This window comes from Neodiprion lecontei, chromosome 4 (genome assembly GCF_021901455.1).
Source record: "Neodiprion lecontei isolate iyNeoLeco1 chromosome 4, iyNeoLeco1.1, whole genome shotgun sequence".
Classification (NCBI taxonomy): Eukaryota; Metazoa; Arthropoda; class Insecta; order Hymenoptera; family Diprionidae; genus Neodiprion; species Neodiprion lecontei.
In genome coordinates, this window is record NC_060263.1 from 29,589,856 (window position 1) to 29,613,204 (window position 23,349).

Genomic DNA, 23,349 nt, shown 5'->3' on the forward strand with positions numbered 1-23,349 from the left:
ATCTGTGGTTGGGAAAATTCCCCGTAGAATTATCCAGTAGAGATATCCACAAGCGACTGCATCGAGCTATGCCGGGCTTTAAATTGCGTTTAAGTCCTCAAACAGACACCGTTTCACGCGATATCTACCTGCGTATTATGTTATAATGTGACAAAGTCCTTTGCCGTAGGTATTAAGCGCGCAATTCCAATGATACTCACCTACATTGACGTTGACAACGTTAATCCATAATTCAACACGAAGCGTCGTAATATCCGAATGATTACCGCTTCACACGTTCCGATTACCGACTTCGTATTCCATCTGCTTTTTTACACTTCAAACTTCATAGGCAACGTTCGTTCTATTTTGTCACGATGAAGATGAAGGTTCTCAGATTTCATTGTAGCAAATTCATAGCTGCGTAAAATTAGACAGTCCTTCAGTATTTCGGGACTAAAAATTTCAATTACCTCAAAGTGCATGGATAAAGATTCGGAATCGAACAAACAATTGCTCTAATAATCGTTCGATAATATTTCGAGCTGGAATAATACTTTTAAAATGATGAAAACGTCGACGTTATAACAACGCCGAGCGCTGTTCGAATCAGATTACGTTAGAGCAGAGGCTGATTCAACATAGGTATTATGCAATTTTGTATGCCTTACGGCGGGTTTCCAACACATGGCTCATAACTATAATTATCGCATATTATCTACCGATGATTAGCTGTCGTTTATCAGCTAATTTTGGCGAAGAAGCGAAGGGCGGGCACGCACGAATTCACGTTACGGGTAGGAAATGTACGGTTGATTATTGGCGAAACCTCCTAATGGACTCGACGGACATTACCAATGATAATTATAGGTGGATTATTATTAATACCCGCATAATGCCAATTCTATACCTGAAATGACGATATACCTAATGACTGTACGATGATACAAATGCATAATCAACGCTCAGCCTCCATTTTCACACAACGATGCAAATGTGTTGCATATTTCGTATACAAATTGTCGCCGCATGCTCGTTCGGATATCTGCAGCTGATCCATTAGTTACCGGTTCGACACTACCGTAGGACTCGAATATTTAATTTAGGCTTGTATTCCAGTGACTTATTTTGAAATTTTGGTTCATGTAACCGATTTTTCAACGCTAGATGTTAGTTTTCAAGAATTGGATCGACTGAGCGAGTGTGACATTTTTGTTAGAATGAAGGGGAGCGGGTGTAAGGATCTAGGGTGCAGAAAGCAAATTTTCATAAAAACGACTTATTCGTTAATGAAAAAACTAAAAAAGATGTAATCAATAATTCCTTCGTACAAGATTTAGATTATGATTAAAGTATATGTACTAAATCTTTTGCGATGGAAGTGTTGACGCAAAGAATTTTCGGCAGGGGTGGGCAAGAAATCTTTTGCGAAAGGTTTCTGACGATAACACTTTCATTGAAGAAGTATCAAATTTTCTTGCACAATCAAATACACGTACTACACTATATCTGAATCTCGTAACAAGAATTTCTTGATTCCATCTGTTTGGTCATTTTTAATTAAAAACGATTGTTTTCAATCAAAATTGCTCTGAAATCGTCCCCCTAATGTACTTATAAGAAATATTTAATAAGGGAAGAAACTCCTCCTCAGTTCCAAAATGCTACATTTTCAGTTTAACCTGTCAATATCACTTTCTTCTTACTGTATTTGAATACGAATTTGTTCAAGAAGGATGAGATATCGAGTACCTCAAGCTAATTCGCGTAATATGCCTATAGGCAGTGTAGGTATGTGCAAGCAGTGGTAAATTCACAGGAAAAAGGCCAGAGCAAAGCCTAAGCAGTCTGCGAAGAGCGATTATCGATGCTAGTTAGGCAGAAGCCTTCAATGAACCGAACCCCCATGAGATTTGAGGGAGGAGAAGGGAGCTGATTAATGATATAACCAAATTAATCGATTTCGCCGTGGAAGACTAAAATTGGCGAAGCGAGCTCGGCGCTGGCGCCGACAGATAATTAACACCAGGTGACCGCAACGTCAACCATCTTCGAATGGCTCGCCATAACAGGCATATAACAAGCTCATCAGTTATTTGCTGCTCGAAATCGAGAAAAAAAAGAATATCCACGCACTGAAGTTCAAAGGCAAGCATTTTCAGAGCGCAACGTGCAGCCTGTTACGTAATGCCACTCTGAAAATAGGCGTGCAGTGTTACTGTAGTCTGTACTTGTTCTCACCTCGGTTTTTTTCATTTTTCACAATCAATTCCCTGCTGACCTTTTTTGAACTTGAGACTTTTTCTGCTGATATTCAGACAAACAAGTAAATCCTCTAAGTTTGGATCGTTCAAGTTGCGCTTAATCGTTTCTTTTCGAAGCTTCTGCGCCCGTGAGCCAATTTAAAATCAGCTCTATGTACCATACGTTACATACGTGTAATACATGTGCTGAAGAGTATGAGGAAAAAAAAACGCCGGACACGTACATATCGATCTTTCGATCTGCTCCGGGCGCTCTGATTAATGAACGGTAAATCGCCTTGGCGTAACGATCAATCAGGTGAAAAAAATCCCTAAATTGAATACGCCGGAGACGTTTTCCCTGGAAATAGAAGGAGACATCAGTTTACTTGTGAGACTTAATATCTTCAAGTTTCATATCTTCATTTCAGATACGAAATACATAAGATGCAAATATTTCTGTATCAGAAATAATGATAATATGCCAGGACAAGTATAACGACTATCGCGAGGTCATTAAACTCACGAGGTTATTGAACCCGTAGCAGGGCAAAAAGCACCTTCTCTCGAACCAGGGATCAGGTTTTTTTATCCGAATTTACGGTCTTTAGCGCGTGATGAGTACCCGAAATTTCATTTATCCGGCTGCAGGTATTCTCAACGTATGAACGTGAATTTGAAAAGATAAGTTTTGTCAGATCATACAAGTTGCTCATGCTTGCTTATATCTGATGTATCACCTTGGATTATATCGCTTTGTAAATATGTATAAGGAGAAGTGAAGTGTTATTCTCAAGCTGAGGTTGAAAAATCAAATTGAAGGTTGTCTGGCTGACTGCGTATAATTCAAAATCAGATATCTTTATTACGTAAGTTTCGAAGCGATAACTTTTCCTACTTTCTACATGTCTGTACCGAAGAAATCTTAAAAAGGTACGTTAGACTGACAATTAGAAGAACTTGATTTAGGCACATCTTTCTAATGACTGTGCAGTGCGCCTGCGCATAACGCAACTCCGGATGCATGTGCGCATCACGTGAGGCCAAGAAATATGAATTGAAATAGGCGTTCACTGACAGTGAGAACGATATAATTTTAATGCGTTCCTTGATTTTATTTTATAATTGCAGCCTATTAACGGACAGTTAGTGAATTTACAGACAAGGCAACCTGTTCCTACTACTCTGTTATCGAGGAAACTCGCAGATCTTAAACTTTATTAAAATTGTTCAATTTTTTGCTCGTAAGCCAGAACGAAAAATAACATTATTGATGGCCTATATCTTTGCCGTACATTTGTTTTTCTATTTGTAGAGGCATTTAGTATTCCAGACTGTGAAACCATTATCCAAAATATGAATAAAGATCACGTAATTTCGAATATTCGCAATGCACTTGAATTATTCAACTGAAAAATTTTCGTCATTAGGCTCGTCAAAGCTGCGAGTCTCTTCACTGGCTGTAACAATTCGTTCAAATAACATCGTCTGAACTGACGTGCGTACAGCTGCGACTACGAATTCAATTCGCAGAAATTTCAATGAAACGCGAGCGATACAAACTTCGTTTTTTTGACACGTACAATCTCGGGAACTTTTTACAATACCCAGCGGCATATTTTCTCTCTATACCATTGGGTTTTTATTATTTGAAAATACGAAAGAAACTTCCCAAATATGCCTCTGCTTTCACGGAATATACATACATTTCGGCGTTATATTGATAGATGATATTCCAGAGGACAAAATTCTACGACAAACTGCAAACACACCTCATTCGGTTCTATTCGTTCTTGCACAGCTAGCACTGTTCGTCACAACGTTTATTTAACCAAAGTTCCATTTAGCAGATTGCCTCGACTGTTTCAGGATTTGCAGAACAAAGATTTACTTTCTCATAGAGCTTTGAAATCATTTATGCACACTATGCAACGGCAGAAATGTATCATCTGCAGTATATTCAACGGTCATGTGTATTTGTAATTAGTTTTACAGCGCGGTATGAAATGATTGTAGAATCCTTTGGCGTAGATAAACCTTTCTTTGAAAAAAAAGGCGATACTATTCAAAATTATTCTTCGAATTCCCTGATATTTCTTTATTCTCCAAATTTTGAAACAAGCAAATCGAACAGATTCGACGAGCGAATAAAATTCTATGGTAAAAAATCGCCTTCTTAATTATGAACAGTGCAGTTATTGCAAAACTAAACTGATACCGTCATCTCTCGGCGGATCGCGGAACTGTCTCGGCTTTAGACCTGCTTGTCGGTATCGGGCCTTGGGATCCGTAAGCTCTGCATCGTGGTTTCGAGCTTGAAACGAGAACTGACTGACTGAGATCTAAATTAGGCAGATTGCATACAAATTCGACGAATTAACTATATTCTCATGAATAGAATCACAATTTCTGGTCAATTTTAAATCGCATGACTTTTGAATGTTGATGCCTGTGAATGCAGGAAAATAATTGTGTCGAGATACGATATTAGAATCTCACAGCCTCGTTACTACGCTTCGTTCTTAAAAGTTTTAATTGTATTAAAAGTCAACGAATCGAACTTCTATTACTGCAGAACATATTTTTTTGTGAACTTGGCTGGGCATTTTATTTTCTGTTTTTTTAGCAATCTTCTTCGTTATTTAAAACTCTTAACTTTGAGCCTGATACCAACTGATCGATGTTTCTTTAAGGCTAACAAGGCGTTTTCGAGTAATACATCTGAAAAAACAATAAAAATAAATCATAAACAGTCATTAGAGGTAAATTACATCGAGTTTGAAACGTGACTTGACTTTATGGCAACAAATGAATAATTCATGGTAGTTACTTTTATCGACGAGATAGAAATTGACAGTTATTATGCTAACTGAATTCCATTACACTTAGTTGAAGTAGTGTATTTATCTATATATCATCCTAATGTGCAACACATGAAGTTGAAGACTGTGTATCTTCGTAACTTTACCATGTTCCGCACCGTTCAAATTGCTGTGGAGCGAAAAGTGCCCGTGATTTTACCTATCGCAGAACAAATAGGTACATGAAATTATAATGGTTTTGCGCATGTTCTATTCGTACGTACATAACCACACGAAGTCACAGGTATACTTATTTTATGCTACTCGTGTTACGTATGTCTAAGAATGAATGTATCGCCGAATGGATAATTGACTAGAAAAGGGCGGGGGAGGGAAAAATGAAAAATTCAAGCGTCCGAGAAACTCGCTAGCCAGTTAAATAAAAATAAGCATCTGAGAAATGGCGGCAATAACCGGAGAGACTTCTCCCTATGCTGCGTATACGCATCGGATGCATTCAAGATTTCCGTGCATCCTTTCGACACACATTTCGATTATATTCATAAGATTCTGCGTCTGTGCTGGGTTTCGCTGTGAAATTAATTTTACGAGTTCAACCATATTTAACATTGTTGTGGTTTTTGTTATTCACCGCAGTAACAAAGCGAACCACCTCTTTCACCTGTCTCAATCTAATTGCAATCCTACTCATTTCATCTTTTTTCCGCCTTCTGATACGATTCTGGATCAGGTAGCGAATTCATCTACTTATAATATCGTTTTCCTTCGGCTACAGTTGACTCAATAGAAGCACATTCTTTCAAATACTACGGTGTCTTTAGTAATACTAAACAAAAAATTCGATATTACTGCACGGCGTTACATTTCGAATAATGAGATGAGTATTTTACATTGTACAGTTGAAATTGCAAGAAAAACGTATCTATGCGTTGCAGGTTGTCTAAAATCTTTTGAAGTAGATATGGAAGAGGTACAGTTGTTAATATAGCTGGAAGTATGCATATTGCGGATAAAAAATCTTTAAATAAACTGAGCAGATTTTTTGCCTTTCTTAGATCAGTTCTATATTTTGATCGATATTCAATCGTAGTCCAGTGACTGAATGTAACAGCAAAGAAAAAATATACCGCAAAAATAAAGACAGACATTCAAGTTAATAAAAGGCCCCATAACTGCATACTTAACACGCTGACTATGGGACATAAAAATCACATAACATTTGAAATAAAGAAGTTGATTCGACGCTAAGACCAACACCGCGATGTTAATATTGTGAGACTCCCTCTTGTGAGAGCCCTCCGCTTCGCCGACTGGATGCACGGGAATTAAAACGACGCTTGTCTTGTCACGTGGGTCCTGCCTCTATCAGATTTCATCTCCGCCATTAATTTCCAGGACGTTTATGGGCCAGTTTTATTCGTTCGACTCCGTTTGAGCCCGTTAACGTCTCCTAGCATTCGTCGCGACGGCCACTGAAGAGTTGAAACGTTTAAAAGAGTTTCGGTGGTTGAAACCGAAAACGGGAGTAAAAACCGAGGGGATTCGCATGAACGTGATATTTTGCTGTGAAAATCCGAGTGATCGCTCTTTCAAATACTTGCGAAATGGAAACGAAGCCCAGTTAGAGATGTTTTTAATTTTTCTTTCGAAACACGGCGGATATCGGATATTCGCGTACTTTTACGTGAAAACTTTATTCTCGAAGCTACCCCGATAAGCCGGGAAGATATGCAAGGCGGGACACTTGGCCTTTTGTCAGGTATGAGTTTGTAGGGAGCGAGGCCTGCGACCTTGTGAATTTAATTAAGGTTTTGCGATCGAAGAGGATATCCGCTGCGCGTATAAACGCCTCGGTGAGGTCTGTAGAGAATGAGGGCGTGCATAAAATTGATTAATTGGAATAAAATTCATGCAATAGCACGCAAGCGCATGATTTAGGCCAATTCCATTACACCAAGGAATGCAGAGACGACCCCAGTTTTGTTTGGGCGAGATTTAACAAATTAAAAATTACGACTTTCGAGTCTGGCGGAAATAACATGCGGAGAAAAAATGGATCAGCATACCTATGTGGACCACTTTGGAAAGGACGACAATCCCTCCCGCTAACCGTGTCACCGTTAATTTTCTCTTCATGGACCGCAGCGCTCTTTGAGCCCCTATATTTTCTATTTACTTCGTTTCGTTCATATTTACAAAGGAAGGAAAACAATAAGGTGTACAATTAGGTCTACCGGTGAGTAGAAAACAGCGAAGAACTAATAGTCAAAGAAAAGAAACAAGGGCACGTGACAGGGTGAGATGAGAGAATAAAGGAACGAAGGAGAGTCTGAGAAAGGAAAGTGGAAGAAAACACAGGAACGAATAGATAACCACTACCCATCTCATTCAAGGAGAAGTAACGAAGACGACAGTTTGATGGACTGCGGTTGTATCTACCGTAACCAAGACAAACTGTAAATAGCCCCTTTCCTGGCAAACAGCTGAAATTAAGAGTTACTACCAAACCCTGACCGCTATCTCCGTATTAGATTAGATTGCGCTTAATTTTTTCAATCTGATTGGACGTCCGATTGTTTTGTTGTTCTATTGGGAAAATTGTGACAAATTTAATCGTACAAGTAAACGCCGCACGATTTTTTACCACCGCCAGTTACTCGTTCTTCAAAAATCTACAAAAGGCGATACTTACTTGAGGGAAATAAATTTTCATTCGTACATTAATGTAATAGATGTACGTTTTATGTTCCGTAGAATACAGTTTTATACCATTTAAATTGAATTTGCTTACAAAAACGGAGGGAAAGCTATAAAATTATTTTTCCTTCATGTAATTTTTAGTGTGTAAAGAACGAAATGTCAGCAAAGAAAAGTGTTCCCAGGAATCATTACATATTTACATTGCTGTTTTTCTTGTTAAAAAAATTCGGGAGTCGGATGTAAAAAATTCATTCCAGTAACATTGTGTGTTACAACCAGTGATTTCGAAACTCGAACACTTGCACGGTAAAAAAATATGATAAATGTTCAACATTGTTTCATTCGTTATTTTTCATTCGATGGCATGCACCAGCGATGAAATCTATGGAAACGAACTGCTACTGAATTTCTCTACGGAAAATACAGATGCATTTTATATTATAAGTTGACGATTAAAAGTTTAATTTGTGCAGATAAATAAAAATGAGGAACTTTAGAAAGAATTATTAGCGGAATGTGTTCACTGTTTATTTACTCCATTCATTACAGTAGTCATAAATGATTAACACATTCATTGCACTTACAGAATGTGGCCGATTTGCATGATTGATTTATAATCAGTCGATTAGTTACTCGCTGTATTGCAATGTGTTATGTCAATCATTGCAAAAATCACAACGCACGCGCATCGAAAGTGTCCTGCAATATCGCGTATTTATAAATGGACCAGCAATGAAACGTTAACGCCATTTCTCGACGAATAATAAAGGATAATGGAATAAGTACGATGCGTTGAGGTATAATAATAATTAGAAGCAATTAATTTTTAATAACATCTGACACGGGTTTGCTGATCCCTGCGGACAAAAGGACTTTTATACAGAGATTGAGGTAATATTGACATTGATTTTGATAACGAATCGTAAACAGAAATAACGTCAGCGATCGGATCGCGCTATTTCCGTTTAATAACGAAAAATAAGAAGAATACATGACAGAGTTTAACTTATTATTTGCTTTTGCTCGAGTTTTTTGGGTTCGTCTAATCGGATCAATTATATGAATTAAAGTTCTGTCCGTTAGACAAATGTTTTGCAGCATGAAAGGTACGGGCAAATATCGCTACATAAGAATAACACGTAATGCTATAACTATCTATTGTAAAACTTTGTGAGTTGTTCCTATAGTGAAATGAAATTTCAATACGTAAACGAAGGTAATTAAGACACGGGGTCAATCGACATCCGTACCACCGAGTATAATAGAGATATACCATTGAATCTGGTACAGCATCAAATAATATCTAAACGCTAAGGCAGTCACGTGGTAAAAGAAATACTAGTAATAACGCTATAAGCATAATCTCGTGGGTAAAATACGCCCGCCGTTCTTCAACCGCAATCTCAAAAACGGCACATTCACAAGCATGCAAAAAATACAGGACTCTTATCCGGAGGCAGGTAAAGTCGATTAAAGTCTGCGTAGGACGGATATTCGTCCAAGTTTTTCCGTGTATTTTTATTACCAGACACATCCTAACGACGTTTCCTCCAAAAATGGTAATAAGAACATCAGACGGGAATCCACCTCGGATCTCAACCGGCAAAAACGACCGGAGATCGCGAGTCCGTTGGCGATAAGACGCTTCTGGGTGTCTGGCGCTACGGCGTTCCGCCCGGAGCTGCGGATGATGTCGTAACGATTCCGGCCGTGGAAACGACAGGCGTCGGCTGCGTCAGGGGGGCGTAAGGACATCCGGTGAGCTGGTCAGCGATTCGTCCACCCTCCCTTAGTCCGCTGAGAAATGCACCGTGCACCGTTGCCGGATAGTTGCGAATTGTGTGTTCCCCTGAAACCGGAGGAAGGGATTGAGGGAGAAGCGAACGGGGTGATTTCACGATCGTTGTCGAATATCCCGGGGTGTTCACGGTGGGACGATAAAAATGAAATCGTGCTACGCCCTGGAAACAAATTATCCCACCTTCCCGACGCGTTTTTGCGTGTTATGAAGAACGAGGAACGCGGGTCACGTGCAAGACACACTCGTGTATTCCTTCGGGTTGATCGTTATTTACAACCGACCGTTCAAACGTTAATGTCACGCGTGTCCCTGGCTTAAATATATGACGTAATATACCGCCTAATTGGTGCTCACTTAACGCAGCCGGCTCTCCTCCTACGTTGCCACTGCACTAAACCTGCATTATCCAACTTTCGATAGATTTCGGCCGGTCTCTCGTTACCGGTCGGCGGCACGTTCGTTAGTAGATACGGCATGCCACGAAAGAGAGAAAGGCGAAATAATTGAGGAAGCTCCAGGGCGAGATTAGTACCGCGGTGTAGGATTAAAGCGGGCAAAGATCCGCGCCGATTATCTTACGCTCGTAAGTCAGTTTCGTGATTATTCTGATTAAAATACACGCTGTAGAATTACTGAAGATATCCATCGTTGTTTGTTAGGATAATTAAAACCCCACCGATCAATCGTAGATTCACGCGTGGATCTGATGATGATGATTCATTTTTCAAGAGAATAATTAATGTCACCTCTTAAAAAGATTTACGAATTACCGAGGAACGAAACGAGAGAAAGATAAAACGAGAAACGGAGGGATATTGCGGGGAGGGATGAGAGTACGCCCGTCTTAATTTGCGGCGAAGCTATTAGCATATTCAGAACGCCGAAGTAAGTTTGGGAAAACGATATGCAGGCGAAACGGACTTCCAGGTTTAAAAATAATTTCATTTCCAAGTATTTCATTCGAATTCCAATTGTGGGCAACACCTGAAAACTCGTTGTAAGCGATATAAATTTTTCAAACAAGCGGGAGGAAAAAAGAGAGAGAAAATGAGACGCAGATCAGAATCCCGAATATTTTTTTTTTTTACCAAAGGCAAAAAAATAGGAGCAGCGTGCGTTGTATTCGTGGAGTATGCGTCTCTTTTGGGGTTGTGCCGATTTCTGAAAGTTGGCCTCGTCGCAGCGGTTGTATAACAAGTTAAAAGCAATTTCATTTTCATTTAGAACCGCACTTACGTAAATGAACGTTGACTTTGTCTTCGACGTTGCATTATTCCAAGTAATTACTATTTATTAATTACCGGGAAATCATGAGGCAAACACGGAAACTCATTGTCAAAACGACAGCTTCACCACTGGTGTGAATTTAATTAAAAGGCTTCATCGTTGCAAGGGAGGCTGCTGCGACGTTCTTGAATATATTTCGGGATCCACGGAAACTGTATAGTTGTCGAAGGCAGATTGTACAAGTTTTATGGATTGCCTGTAGGCCCATAGCATGAATTTCGGAGAGTACAATGTCTTCAAAAATGCAGGGATAAGGAAACATGTTTTTTGCAAGAAGATTATCAAACATCTCCTAGTGTTGCATCGATGCCTGTATGAACACATTTAATATAATCGGTGCTTGTTGCGTGAAAATAGTGATAACGTTATCGAGTTTCTGATGTTTGATGAGTAGCGTCGATTTTTAAAACGATTCTAACTGAAATCTGACGATTCCATAAAAAACATTTGCTCGTTTTTAGATTACAAAGTCTGAATCCCAGCAGTTTCGCCGGAATGAAGAAGGTGAAATCACAAAGAAATTCTGGGGAGATCGATTCGTTCAAAGTTTGCGAGAAAGTCGGGAAACGGTTCGCTGGAAGATCGAATAAATGAATGGCCGACTGATTGTGAGACGGGCAGGAAGGAAGACAGGCGGATGAAAGGTTGATCTTTCTTCCTTCGAAATGATAAAATTCAAAAGGCGAATTATGCAGGTGGGTAATCGCTCGTGAATGTTACCTCATACGTAAAATATTCAAATTTCCATCCAGGACGGCGCGGCGGTAGTTGGTATATAACGTATACCTGTCAAGTTTTTCACGATTCGCTTTTTCCGACCTTTAAAAACATTTATGCTTTCGAGCGTTCTGAATTTAAACGTTCTTCACGTTTTGTCGGAAAAAATTCCTAACTGGCTCGTGTTCCGTTAAAACGGCATAATAAGTATCGTTGACGTTGGCCCGGAGATACAATACGAACTTCGGCGATCTATCGGATGGAAATAACGTGAAAGTTTAATTCAGCGTTTTGAATTTTATACGATCTCAGTATCTTCGAGTGCATCTCACTGATGAAACTTATACGTACTACTTTTCAGCTCGCGGAAATTCGAGAACAATGATTCTACACCAGCAAAACCAAACGCGTAAGATTCACGTTCCCTGGCTTGTGAAAAACAAAAGAAAAAAAAGAAAATAAAACGACGTCACTACTGTTATACCTGCGAAAAATAAACGTGGCTGAAGAGGTGGAGCCCCAGGTGGATGATTCGGAGGAGCTGGAGGAGTGACGGGTGCCGCGAGAAGGTCGTAGTCACTTCCGGAGCTACCGACAGCAACAAAGCTGTAGGAACCTCGTGCCCAAGGGTCGGCCCTCCATCTGGTAACAACGCTTTCGCGTGGCTGAGGCACAACTTGGTTTCCGAATATACCCTGTCGAAGGAATGAGAATTAAAAATCATTACCGTGAAATTCCCGGCCTCTTCGTCGGTCAGTCTACCTTGAGGACGGCGATGCATCGACCCACGATAACGTCGTCGCTAACGTTCTCCATCACGCAAGCTGCCTCGCCGGCAACGAGGGCTAACAGAACCGGAGCTTTGTACAGGTTCCAAAAGAGGAAAAGCTCTCCTCGAGACGCCGTCGTGCTTCCGACGTGACCGAAGAGGTTTGCGGTAGGGTCCCAGAAGATTCGTTCGAAGCAGAGCACCACCTGAAAGCACATCCCGGATTGTCTAAGCGTCCGTTTTTCCACCCAGCAAAGGCTTGTTGTTCACATTGATCACGATGCTCCGAGTCCTAACCTTGTTGAGGTTGCCGAAACCGAGACGCTGGATCGCCTGTGACTTCCAGTCGGGAAGGGGCGGGTTAAACGCGACCGCCGAAGGTTGGGCCGAGGCTTTCAGGACTCCCAGAGGAAGCGTAACCAGGACTGCGTCAGCCTTGTGGACCGTGTGCGCTGTGTGCGGACTCCTCGAGGGCGCGGCCCAGACCTCGACACCATTTGGACCGTAACGAACGGCTCTTACTGCAGTGTTTAGCCGAATGTCAAGTCCCTCTGACAAGGCTACTGGGACGCAAGAATAACCATTGCGAACTAAAACAGAACAAGTTGGTTTTTGTGTTATGTTAAAGGGGAGGAAAATTATGGCGTAGGCAGAGCGAAGAAGATTGTTGATTTTGAATTCACCGGTCGACTTCAGATTTTTCTGTATTTATCGGAACAACGGCCGAAGTATGGGAATATCTTCAGAGGTATAATCAGGAGGGCAGTAGAAGACGTAGGCGGTAAATATTCTTATGTGTTTGAAGGGAAGCATAAGTTAACGTTGGCAGCATCACTCAATAACCTGCAAAAGTTTGCCCCAAAGGCGAAATTCGAAGCGATGCGCACGTCACTGTGCAGTTGTATGGAATATGCAACACCAACGTGAGTGAGATTGCCATGGTGCCGCATGAGCAGCCGCCCACAGGATCCTTCGACTTGAAACCAGAAGATTTACCGTGCTAGCGTATTTCGAATATTTGAATTACAATTGCCTATGAATCATTACTTCCACGTGAGGATATTCCTCAATGTGAAATACCGATTCTTTTTATGACTCGGACATAAAACAATTTTACACGTTCGAACGCTTACATAAATTCCGTGCCTCTCGAAGATGCAGGAAGCAGTTCTTTCACCCCATGGTCTTTTTTTTTTTTTTTTTTTTAGCTTTAGCATATGCGAGTAGTGGGCGCAGGTTCGGCAGCGGGATGATAGAGAGAAGTGAAGAGAGTTACAAGCCAGGCGAGAGGGTGTATGTTAGCTCGTCTCGATAGAGTTTCGAGAGTTTAGAGAGAAAAAAAGAAAGACCTTTTTACGCCTGCTGCATTCTTTACTGATTTTCTATCAACAGAACAAACAAATTGTCTACGATTGGAACGAAAAAGTGCAGCAAAAATTGTTCAACAAATGCGCCAAGCAATATTTACCTTAAAATCATACTGACACTCCGTACCGCGGTTATAATGACGGCAATTAAACGTCCAACAAATCGAGCAGAGATTGTGCCGCTGTACTCGGGCGGTACTCTAACGAGAATCACTTTCTTCAGACGTATCGTCCCTGAGGATGGAATTATGCAACAGTTAATCAAACTGACTGACCGTAATTTCAACTAAAAACGAAGAATCAGTCCAGCAAAGGCTTATGAATAACGCAAACGTTACTGCTTCACGAAATTGTTTTCACCAAAAGTTCTCCGATGCTCATTGTGAGACGGAAGAGTGACGAGTGCATTGCTTGCAAAACGGAACCAACATATTTCGATGCAACCCTCACGATTTATCGCAATATGCTTCGGTACAGCATTTGATAAGTTTTTAATGCAAAGTTGGTAAAAGTTTTGCCAAGGAATCGCTTGTACGTTGCGCTATATCAGCAATTAAAGTTGCCGCTAATACACCTACGGCAGTACGGCCAGGGTACACCGTATTATTCTATCGGTGGTCTGAAGCGAAAACAAAGTGGTCAGTGTGAAGGTGAAGTTCATACCATCTTGAGTCGACGGAAGGTTGTCCGACGAGTCAACCGGTCAGACTTGCAATCACTGGGAGTCCGGAGCGTCCGTTGATGCCAGGTTATATACTCGAGGCAGAGTCCGGTTCGGAGTACCGCAACGACTCTACCAATGACTCCTCCGTATCAGATCTACGCTGATGGACGTGCCGTGATTGATGTACTGTTCACACACCACACGTCCATTCCATTTAAATAATAAACGATTATTAGACTGGAATACGAAGCCATTAGAGATCCAGGGGACTCGGATGCCCAAAGGTCCAAAGGCTCGAAAAGCCGGCAGTAGTCGCACCCGACCATTCGGAGACATTCGAGACTCTTTCTTTACTGCTCGATTGCCCCTCGGATACTTTAGATCGTTATCCAAGCTCAGTCAAGAAAAAATCCGGCGGGTGTCTGCGCGGCTCGGAAGCTTTTGACAACTGATTTAGAACGAGGTTTGAAACGGACTGTACGTAACGTTACACTGGAATTTTGCGTTCAACGTGCTTACGACGAGGTAAAGTGCGATACTAGCGCAATCCTTGGCAAACTTCAGACCAATGTGACAATTCGTGTAACTTGTATCCGAGTAGTTTTTATCCACCGCTGCGCCATGATGAAAGTTCATCATTTGAAAAAATGGGTGGAGAGTGAAGAGTGATTGTTACAATGAAGTTGGCTTTATTTTAACCTCTTCAAACCGAAGTGGTTACATTAACGTCTCTTGCTTGGTTAGTTTTTTTTTTCAGATCTGCCCTCGAGGATAGAAGTGAAGTAGGTATCGAACAGGTTTTTCCTTTGAATATGCCGATAATCTATCCGCCCTACGATGCACCATGTAATACCTGCACTAGTCTTGCTTCTTGAAAATTACATTTATCGATACAATATTATAAGAGTAAATGTATGCTCGCGTACCTACGAGCGAATTTAAGCAAATTTCAATTGATACAACTTAGAAAGACCGGCTGCCAACAGGTGCTGTACGCATATGCCTGATTCAGCGACTCGAGATAAGGTGGGTGTGTTCGGCATTCGGTCCATATAAGAACATACGTTTTACGTGTGCGAAACTGGGTTTATATGTGTTGTAAGTAACAGTCAAGTTGTCTAAAAATAGGTACACACGCAGATGTGACGCAGTTAGAAACCAGGGTCGTACTTTGGAAACATTTTTAGTAATCAAAAATGTTGAAAAAAAAAATTTCTTTCAAATTTCCTGCCACGATTGTGTATAGTCCGATGCTAGTTATGACTATTTGTCTAAAATTAGGTCGAACCAAAGAAGAGTTTAAGAAAAGCACTTTAAGTAAGTTAATCTAAGGTAGAACGGAGATTAATGATAACGTACGCGTTGATTGGTTTTGAATTTGCAATCTTCTAGCCATGTGGGTTATTGTGAAAGGCTAGAGCGTCATGGTAAAAAGAGCTGCGTAAGATAAAGTTGAATAAAAATAACAGCTGACCAGTTCAAGCGGCATCAAGATGCAATATTAAGCCTTTTCAGTTACAATTACAAACTTAAATCTGAACTAGGAAGTCAGTATTATCGTAATTACATGCAAACGCATAGTAAGCGCTCTAATTATGATACACACGTGTCTCTGCTCTGGTATTAATTACGTTGATGGCTATTACGAAGCCGTACCGACGGATATTCCATGTCAAATGCCATTTCGTTAATTCAAATTTATGCGTATAATCCGTCGAGCGTTGCTATAGTCGTAATTTAAATTAGCACGGTGGGTACAGTCGGTCTTGTTGGTCACGCCGTTAGCAAGGCCTGTAAGTCCTGGCTATCCGGATCCCCTCGTCCGTCACGACAGCCATTTTGGTTATCAGACATAATGGTTACAGGAATAATCAACCCTTTCGGTAGGCTGGCGTTTATTGCCAAAGCTCTTTTGCGGACGTCTTAAACCTCACAGTGGCTACCGTGCGGTATGATTTGGCGTGATTTTCAGTAATTATCAATTAGATGCCTGATTTATTGCGTTCCATTAAATTATAGAATGGTCTGCAATTAACGTCCGCGGCAATCAGTAACCGTATTTGCGGTCCGTTCGATGCAAACCGTCCGAGTGCTTCTGTATGGTTGAAGAAAAAAAAAAATGAGAGAAAAGACCTGCAAAGGTTTATCGCGGGGAAAAAGGGTTAACCGAGTGTCGAAGTATCTACCTCGGAACGTGCATCATGGGTATAACCACATGGTTTACAACCACATTATTCTGCGAATAAACGAATGATTTTACTTTTATCAACTACCAATTTAGGTGTACAGAAATATCGTGATCTCCGGACGATTTTTGTTACGCAGGTATAAAGCACAAGGTTCGTACGGCTTGTCATTGAGATATAAAAGCGTACGAACAAAGATGATAGTAAGAATATCCACCTCCCGAAAATTGTGATTATCGATCAAGTTACTCTTTATCAGCGTTGCAATTAGTCACAATCCAATGATGCGAAACTCAGCTGGAGGTTCTGCAGATCTCTCGTGTGTATCTGTTGCTCAATCACATTTATTGTCCGTGAACAAGGCACCGATAAGAAGCAGGGACTGTTCCGGCCTCGCCACCCTCCGTTTGCTGTGTTTGATCTTCGCTCGCAGTATATTTCGATGCCGAGTCGAACAATTTGTATGCCGCGGTGGTTTTCAATTTACATTTAAATTGGTTGCTTATGGCGTTCTGTCGCTCGACGGGAGTCGAACTCGGGCACCGCGTAAGGGAACAGTCAAATACTAAAACATCCAAGTGGCAGAATTCTTAACGGGTTCGACGAACTTTTGTTTTTACCAGCAGTCCGAGTAGTCGGTTAGTCTTCTGCGATCGCCAGCCGTGAGCCTTAAAGCCGCCTAATCGTAAGCTTCCAATAGAACAAGACTTATAGACGAAAAAATTGAAAGCTCTCAAATTTCGGCCGTCGTCGACTCGTCTGTTCACTGTGTATACCTGTAAGCTCCCATAGACGATTATCAACACTGGTCTATTCGTTCAACCGTATCACGACATTTACGAGTATATCATGAACCAGGAGAGGCGTTCAGTTTGCTAGGATCGAAATGAGGAGAAGGTGCTGCATTCGCCGGTGCGCACGTATGTCGTCACCTCGGGTCAAGTCATCTCCTCCCGTTTCTTACGAAAGTGCCTGCGGGCCCCATTATGTTGAACGGTTAAGCGAATAGTCAGTTTCATTCTGAGCTTATAAAGGTTGGCGGTGGTTGGTGGACGACGCAATTTCCGTAACGGCTTTGTAGAATGCTCATCTTTGCGCGAGAGGAACGTTTTATCTCAAACCCTTCGGAGTCGTGATGTTTCACAGTTAGCTTCGTAATTCAATACCGATTAGCTCCCTTTTATACGAGAACCATGCTAAGCGAAAAGTTAGTCCCAAACCTTGGGGGGGAATCACGACACTGCAATTCCAAGTTCGGACCGAACGGCCAGAAAGCAGAATGCGAGGCAGTACGGAACGTAAAAAAGTGTAGCGTTTTGGCTGAAGACTGGGATATTTAGCAAGGCTTCCAAAGTCGAATAAGCAAAGCCAATAAAAGATAGCGTGTCGGGCACCGAATCGTTTTCGCGTTAATTAAATCCAAAGTTTGTATCTTTTATAACCTGAGCAGTGCCTAACGAACATCGTTTATAGGAATCTCTGGGCGTATCGATGCGGCGCGTACGATGAACGAGACTCGATTTGAAATCACCTTATCTTATCGACAAATTAACCGCGCCGAAGAACATTCGCGCACATAAACCGCATTATTTACTGTAATCGCGGCGAAAATAACAGACAGGGAACAAGGTAGAGAAGATTCTCATTCGGGTATAACTGTATACCTGCTTCCTCACGTCTTTGAAGCCTTTTGCTTATTTTTCAGCTGAATTCAGAATTATCCGTCTACCGGTCGGTTATTCTCGTGGTAGGTAACACGTTTCCGGACCACTCGCCGCAATATATAAGGAATTGATATCGAGGCGAAAATTTTCATTAAGGACCGTCGTAATTAATGCGATTTTTTATCCACGCGGTATTATCTGATGCCAAACCAAACCCCCGGACTAATCTTTTTCAAGCTGCTCGTTGTAAGCTGGACCGTTAACCCGTTCAAGTTTTATACTACTTTTGTGTCGATCCCTGAGAAAAGTATTCGAACACGCCGGTCAGTAAATCTCGGTAAGTTTTTCACGACAGGTATGCGTGTATAAGACGATTTAGTGGAGAGTGTGCAGCGAGTCAGGATGCAGCAAGCCGAAAGAATGGCTGTAGGTATATACACACTCGGAGCCGAGAATATACCCCTGTAGACGCGGCCTGTCCGACACGCCCATCCCTGCTTTTATGGTTATTACACTTTTAAACTATACTAAGGCAAACATCATTGAGCGGAAATCGAAATATAGTATCAGGGTGAGAAGTATGTAGTTGAGCCGAGTCCTTACAGCGGTGCGGGAAAGCAAGGAAGAATGTTGCCGAGGAATACGAGCTCGGGCCGCTTTAACGTTTCATACTGAAAGATGTTATTTTTTGATTGCTTGAGCACGTCCTAACGATCCCTCCGAGCAGTTTACACTTGCACGGTGAATCGGCGGTGAACGTGCACGGCTGGCCCTCCGACGAAAGGTTGAAAAATATCGTAAGATAAGCCTCTCGGCGGTGTTATCTCGGATTAAAAGAACAAAAGACACGCAATATTCGAAACGCTCGAGATAAGTTGGGCCACCCCTCCTGCCGGCTATCGATTACCTGCCTACCGACCAACCGAGAGCCCACCTTCTTATACAATTTCCAATTATCTGGAAGGGTGAATAATCCGAACGTACGGACAAAATACAGCTCGACTTTGTACCGTGTGCCAATTTTCTTTTACATCGTCGTTCAGTTGCGAATAGAATCGCTGAAGATATACGTATTATAAAAGACGAGGTATGACAAAATTTATGCTGTTGCCAAAGACGCCCGTGAGCTCATACATACCCAAGTATACGGTCGATCGAGTCATAGAATGTCAAGGATGGAGGAAGATACCTAGATACACATGTACGCTCCGAGGCTGGGTTGGGCCCATAAAGTTATATGGGGTGCCGCGTCGTGTACAGTCTCTCGATGGCATGCCGATGCATCCGTGATGTTAGGGGTGAACCTGACGGGGCCGCGGCAGACCTCCATACGGAATTCTTATGGGTTTTACGGCTATTTATTACGCCGTATAAATAATCGTCCTAAACATGTCCGTCCTTTCGTGGTTAACGCACACGTGGCGGGCAGAATGCCGCCATTGTGGTGTTGAGGAGACTATCGGAACCATGAGCTGCGGCCTGTGCAGGTCCTTCTGGTCACCACGGACTTTATCTTCGGCGCGTGGAAGGCAGGTTTGAGGCAACGGCTGGAGGACCGGTCGTCCTGTGTGCCCCTCGAAATGCATAACTCTTCGATCGCGAGTTTCCCTTCTCGCAACTTGTGTAAATCAAAGAACTTTAACGTTATACCACGACAAACTGAAAATTTACGCCACTAATTTACGACGCGCGTTCGATCCCTGCCAAAACTGTGGATTCTGACACGGCTGACCTTTGACTCTGGACTTGTACAATGCCGGACGTGCGAGTATGTATGTCGCCGAGGGGGAGGGGGAGAGGGAATTGCAAAGCGCAGCGGGACGCCTGTGTGAGCGTAGATATTGCAATTATAATAATCGTTGAGATCTCGGTGATCAGGGGTGGGGCTTGCAGCGGGTGGTTCATTGCCGAGGGAGAAGAATAAGAGAGCCGAAGAACGGTCCATGGGCACGAAACACGTCCGAATGTGCGAGGGGAATCCACGAGAGGGCGGGGAATATTTGAATACGACTCAACGAGTAAATCGTCCCTCTGCAAACGAGCAGTGGGCTACACAAGAAATGCATTTGCAGTGGCGACCAGGGCGCTTCGCATGGAAGGGAGAGATCCTCTCTCGTCCACTCATCCTCTCTCAGCCACGAAGGCAAAGGCGAAAGGCCTCCCTATCAACCGAGCTATCTCGCAGCGCTGTTCTCATAATATATAGGCCGTATCTCAGGCCCGCAAATTGCCTTTTTAAACACAACAAGACAGCCGTGCCCTCTTTCAATTTACGCCATGGCTTTTTTTCGCCCGAGCTTCGCCCCTTTCTACGTCCGAGCTTCTGCTCCGTTTGGTCCTTAAAGGATTCTTTCGAGAACCCACTCGTATATAACTGGCGTAATTACAAACGGGATTATTACTGTATGCCCACCGACTAGAGTATCTGTGCTGCTACCGATCTTCTCATCCTATCGTCTTTCACTCGATTTACCACCCGCTTCGGTACATCGAACTCGCTTACTTCGTATGCGCAAGGACATATCCAACTTCTCGAACCTATTCTGGAGCTAGACGGCAAAGCTGCGGTGTTCCCGTAACGATGGACGACGTGCGTAGGTATATCCACGACGAAATGATATACGAACCGTATAAGAATCTAGCGGTGGTCTCATCTCAAGCGATATTGCGGTGCAATTTTGATAAATTAATGTGTACCGGCTCCGGCCGGTGCAAATCACAACTTTTTCTGGTCTTCGTTTAACCTCGCTACACGGGAAACGAGAGAGATGTACGAGTACAACTTTTTAGCGCTACCGATGCTTCGTACCAGATACGAGAAATTGGTTCCAGTTTTGAATGCCACCTAATCAAGACGCAGTTCATTTCTCGTCAGCTAAAACTGCTCTTGTTCAAAATAGACGAATCGACGAATGGTACGATATTAAGTCTGCGTGTTTCGAAGCGGGTTGCACTAAAGGTTACACCATCCGAAAGTGTAAAAACTGATGAGAGGCATAAATGGGTACCTAACTTCGTATCGCCTGAGACAAGTAAATTGGATATTATTAGGTACTTTTTATCACTCACTATCCCTGAAAGCAATTAGGTATGTTGGGAGTATATTTAAAAACAGACAACGCGGCAACGTATAGACGGATGTGAGGTTCTCACTATACGCTGTGTTACGTACGTCGTATACGTTCGAATGAGATAGGTGAGTTGTCTCGAAATTTTAGGCTGATCTAGATTTCTAACTGGCACCGTTAAGTCGACAGAGAAATTTACTCCTAAAGCTGACCAGCAGATAAAATGATACGAACTTGTCATGAAACGGATGTATGTCTCAAACTATGCCCACCACACGTTCGTGTATCTATAACGTAACCGTGGGTATCGCGAACGTAGATATACCTACTATCCAAGAAAGAAAGAGGACGATAGATTTCAACCGCACCGCATAGTATGTGAAAAAATTGACGTTGTCACTTTGCGGTTTTGCACAATTCCCAGCGGTTGTCTAAACCGGTTGAACGCATCAGTGACAAGTGTGTTTTGACGTATTTTTAGACTCAAGAAACTGCTGACGAATCAGAGAAACTTGACGACGGTAATAACGAAGGGATATGATTTACAGTAGCGATAAATTGAATAATAACGTTTCACCTATAACTGCGTCGTGTAATTATGTTCTAATTGGTATTCGAAAAGTCGTATATAAAAGCAACGCAACGCTTTCGAGTTCTAGAAAATAAATTTGCTGCCGTAAAATATTAACGTCAAAATTTCACTTCCTCGGTTATTATCCGAGATTCGCTTTTATTTAAATCGAAAATGGGTGTTGTTTCAAAGCGATCTCGATAGCTACGTGCGTTCGCATATTTATTTCATATTAAAATCTGCAGGAAATGGTAATATCAAAAAATGGCTTACATTCTTCACTTCTCGTCGCATGATTAATATTCATCCACTCAATCATTTTATTGTTAATGGAGGAAAAAAAAAAAATTGAACCTTCTCGAAGAACCTCTGAGGTCTCCAAGCTATAGAAATGTCGTCAAAATTTTTGCACGCTGATGGTGCAGATATCGAAGGTTTGGGCAGCAACCAGAAGCCGGCAAACAGGTAGCGATATTCCTTTCTCCCGGGGTGTGGCGTGGTAATTTAAGAGTCACGTGACCGCTGCATGGAACGAATTAAATAAAGAAATAATAGCCCGGCTCGTAAAAACGTTCTATCCAAAGTACAAGCAGCGTTCGTTTGGCTGCTGATACACGACACGATGGTGATGACGATCAAGGGTACGATTTTCACGGAGCTGAATTTTCCACAGATTTAAGTAAAAGTCGACAGCAATCGAGCGCAGTTGTCAGTGTATAACGGCGTATACAAGTAACAATAATTATAGCTAGACGACTGGCGAGCCGGTTCGTTTAATCCTGAAACGATGTGGGTATAACCACGACGTGAACGTAGGGAAAGGTTATAGCTTTGCGTAGGTTAACGCAAGATCCCAGCAAACGTATTTTTTAACTAATTCTTGTTAAAAAAAAATCAAAAATCGTTTCCATGCAAAACAACGCGTACGCCTGTATACTCAGTGTAAGTACAGCATTGTACGTGCGTAGACCAAGCTATTTGTCTTGCGGTGATATAACGGTGAACTCGCGCCAGTAATATCGAAGCTCACCTTATCTCATCTCGTTTCTGAAACTTATTATTCATGCGCGATTTATACAAACCGATCATTGAATAGATACAAACAGGAGATAGGCCGATGTCTATTATCACCCGGTAGGGTGTGGCACGTTAGAAGTCGATCCCTCGTTTATCGGGTGTTCACGTTTTCCGCAACAAGTACATATCCGTACACACGAGGGTCACAGACGTCCGTCTGTTCTTCAAACGATAAAAATTCAGGATTCACGATCGGGTGACTTTATGACTTAACCTGACCAGGCGCGCCATTCGGCGAGAAATTCACTGTGAATTATCTCGAGACGCCTCTGTGCGGACACCCCTTGCATAGATCTTGAAAATCTCGTGGCAACGCGCGCGCGGTGACGTTCGCGGAATGGCGGGACTAAACGGCCCTCGTTAACGGAGATGGCAATTCTCCACGGGCAATCACTACTCAATGACTAGTGTTAGGCGAACGGAGCTTAGCTCAG

The 23,349-nt window shown here is 42.1% G+C and overlaps 1 protein-coding gene across 1 annotated transcript in view; it reads right to left on the minus strand.

Annotated features, from left to right (window-relative positions):
• Nucleotides 1-7,850: 7,850 nt before the first annotated feature.
• LOC107220624 (lysine-specific histone demethylase 1A) overlaps nt 7,851-23,349 on the minus strand; it is a 222,627-nt gene continuing 207,128 nt past the window's right edge. Inside the window, exons 12-15 of the mRNA XM_015659292.2 lie at nt 12,616-12,908; nt 12,312-12,524; nt 12,034-12,244; nt 7,851-9,593 (exon numbers count right to left, since the gene is read on the minus strand). Coding sequence (XP_015514778.2) covers nt 9,406-9,593; nt 12,034-12,244; nt 12,312-12,524; nt 12,616-12,908 — 905 coding nt within the window. The 3' untranslated portion in view covers nt 7,851-9,405. The remainder of the gene's footprint in view (nt 9,594-12,033; nt 12,245-12,311; nt 12,525-12,615; nt 12,909-23,349) is intronic.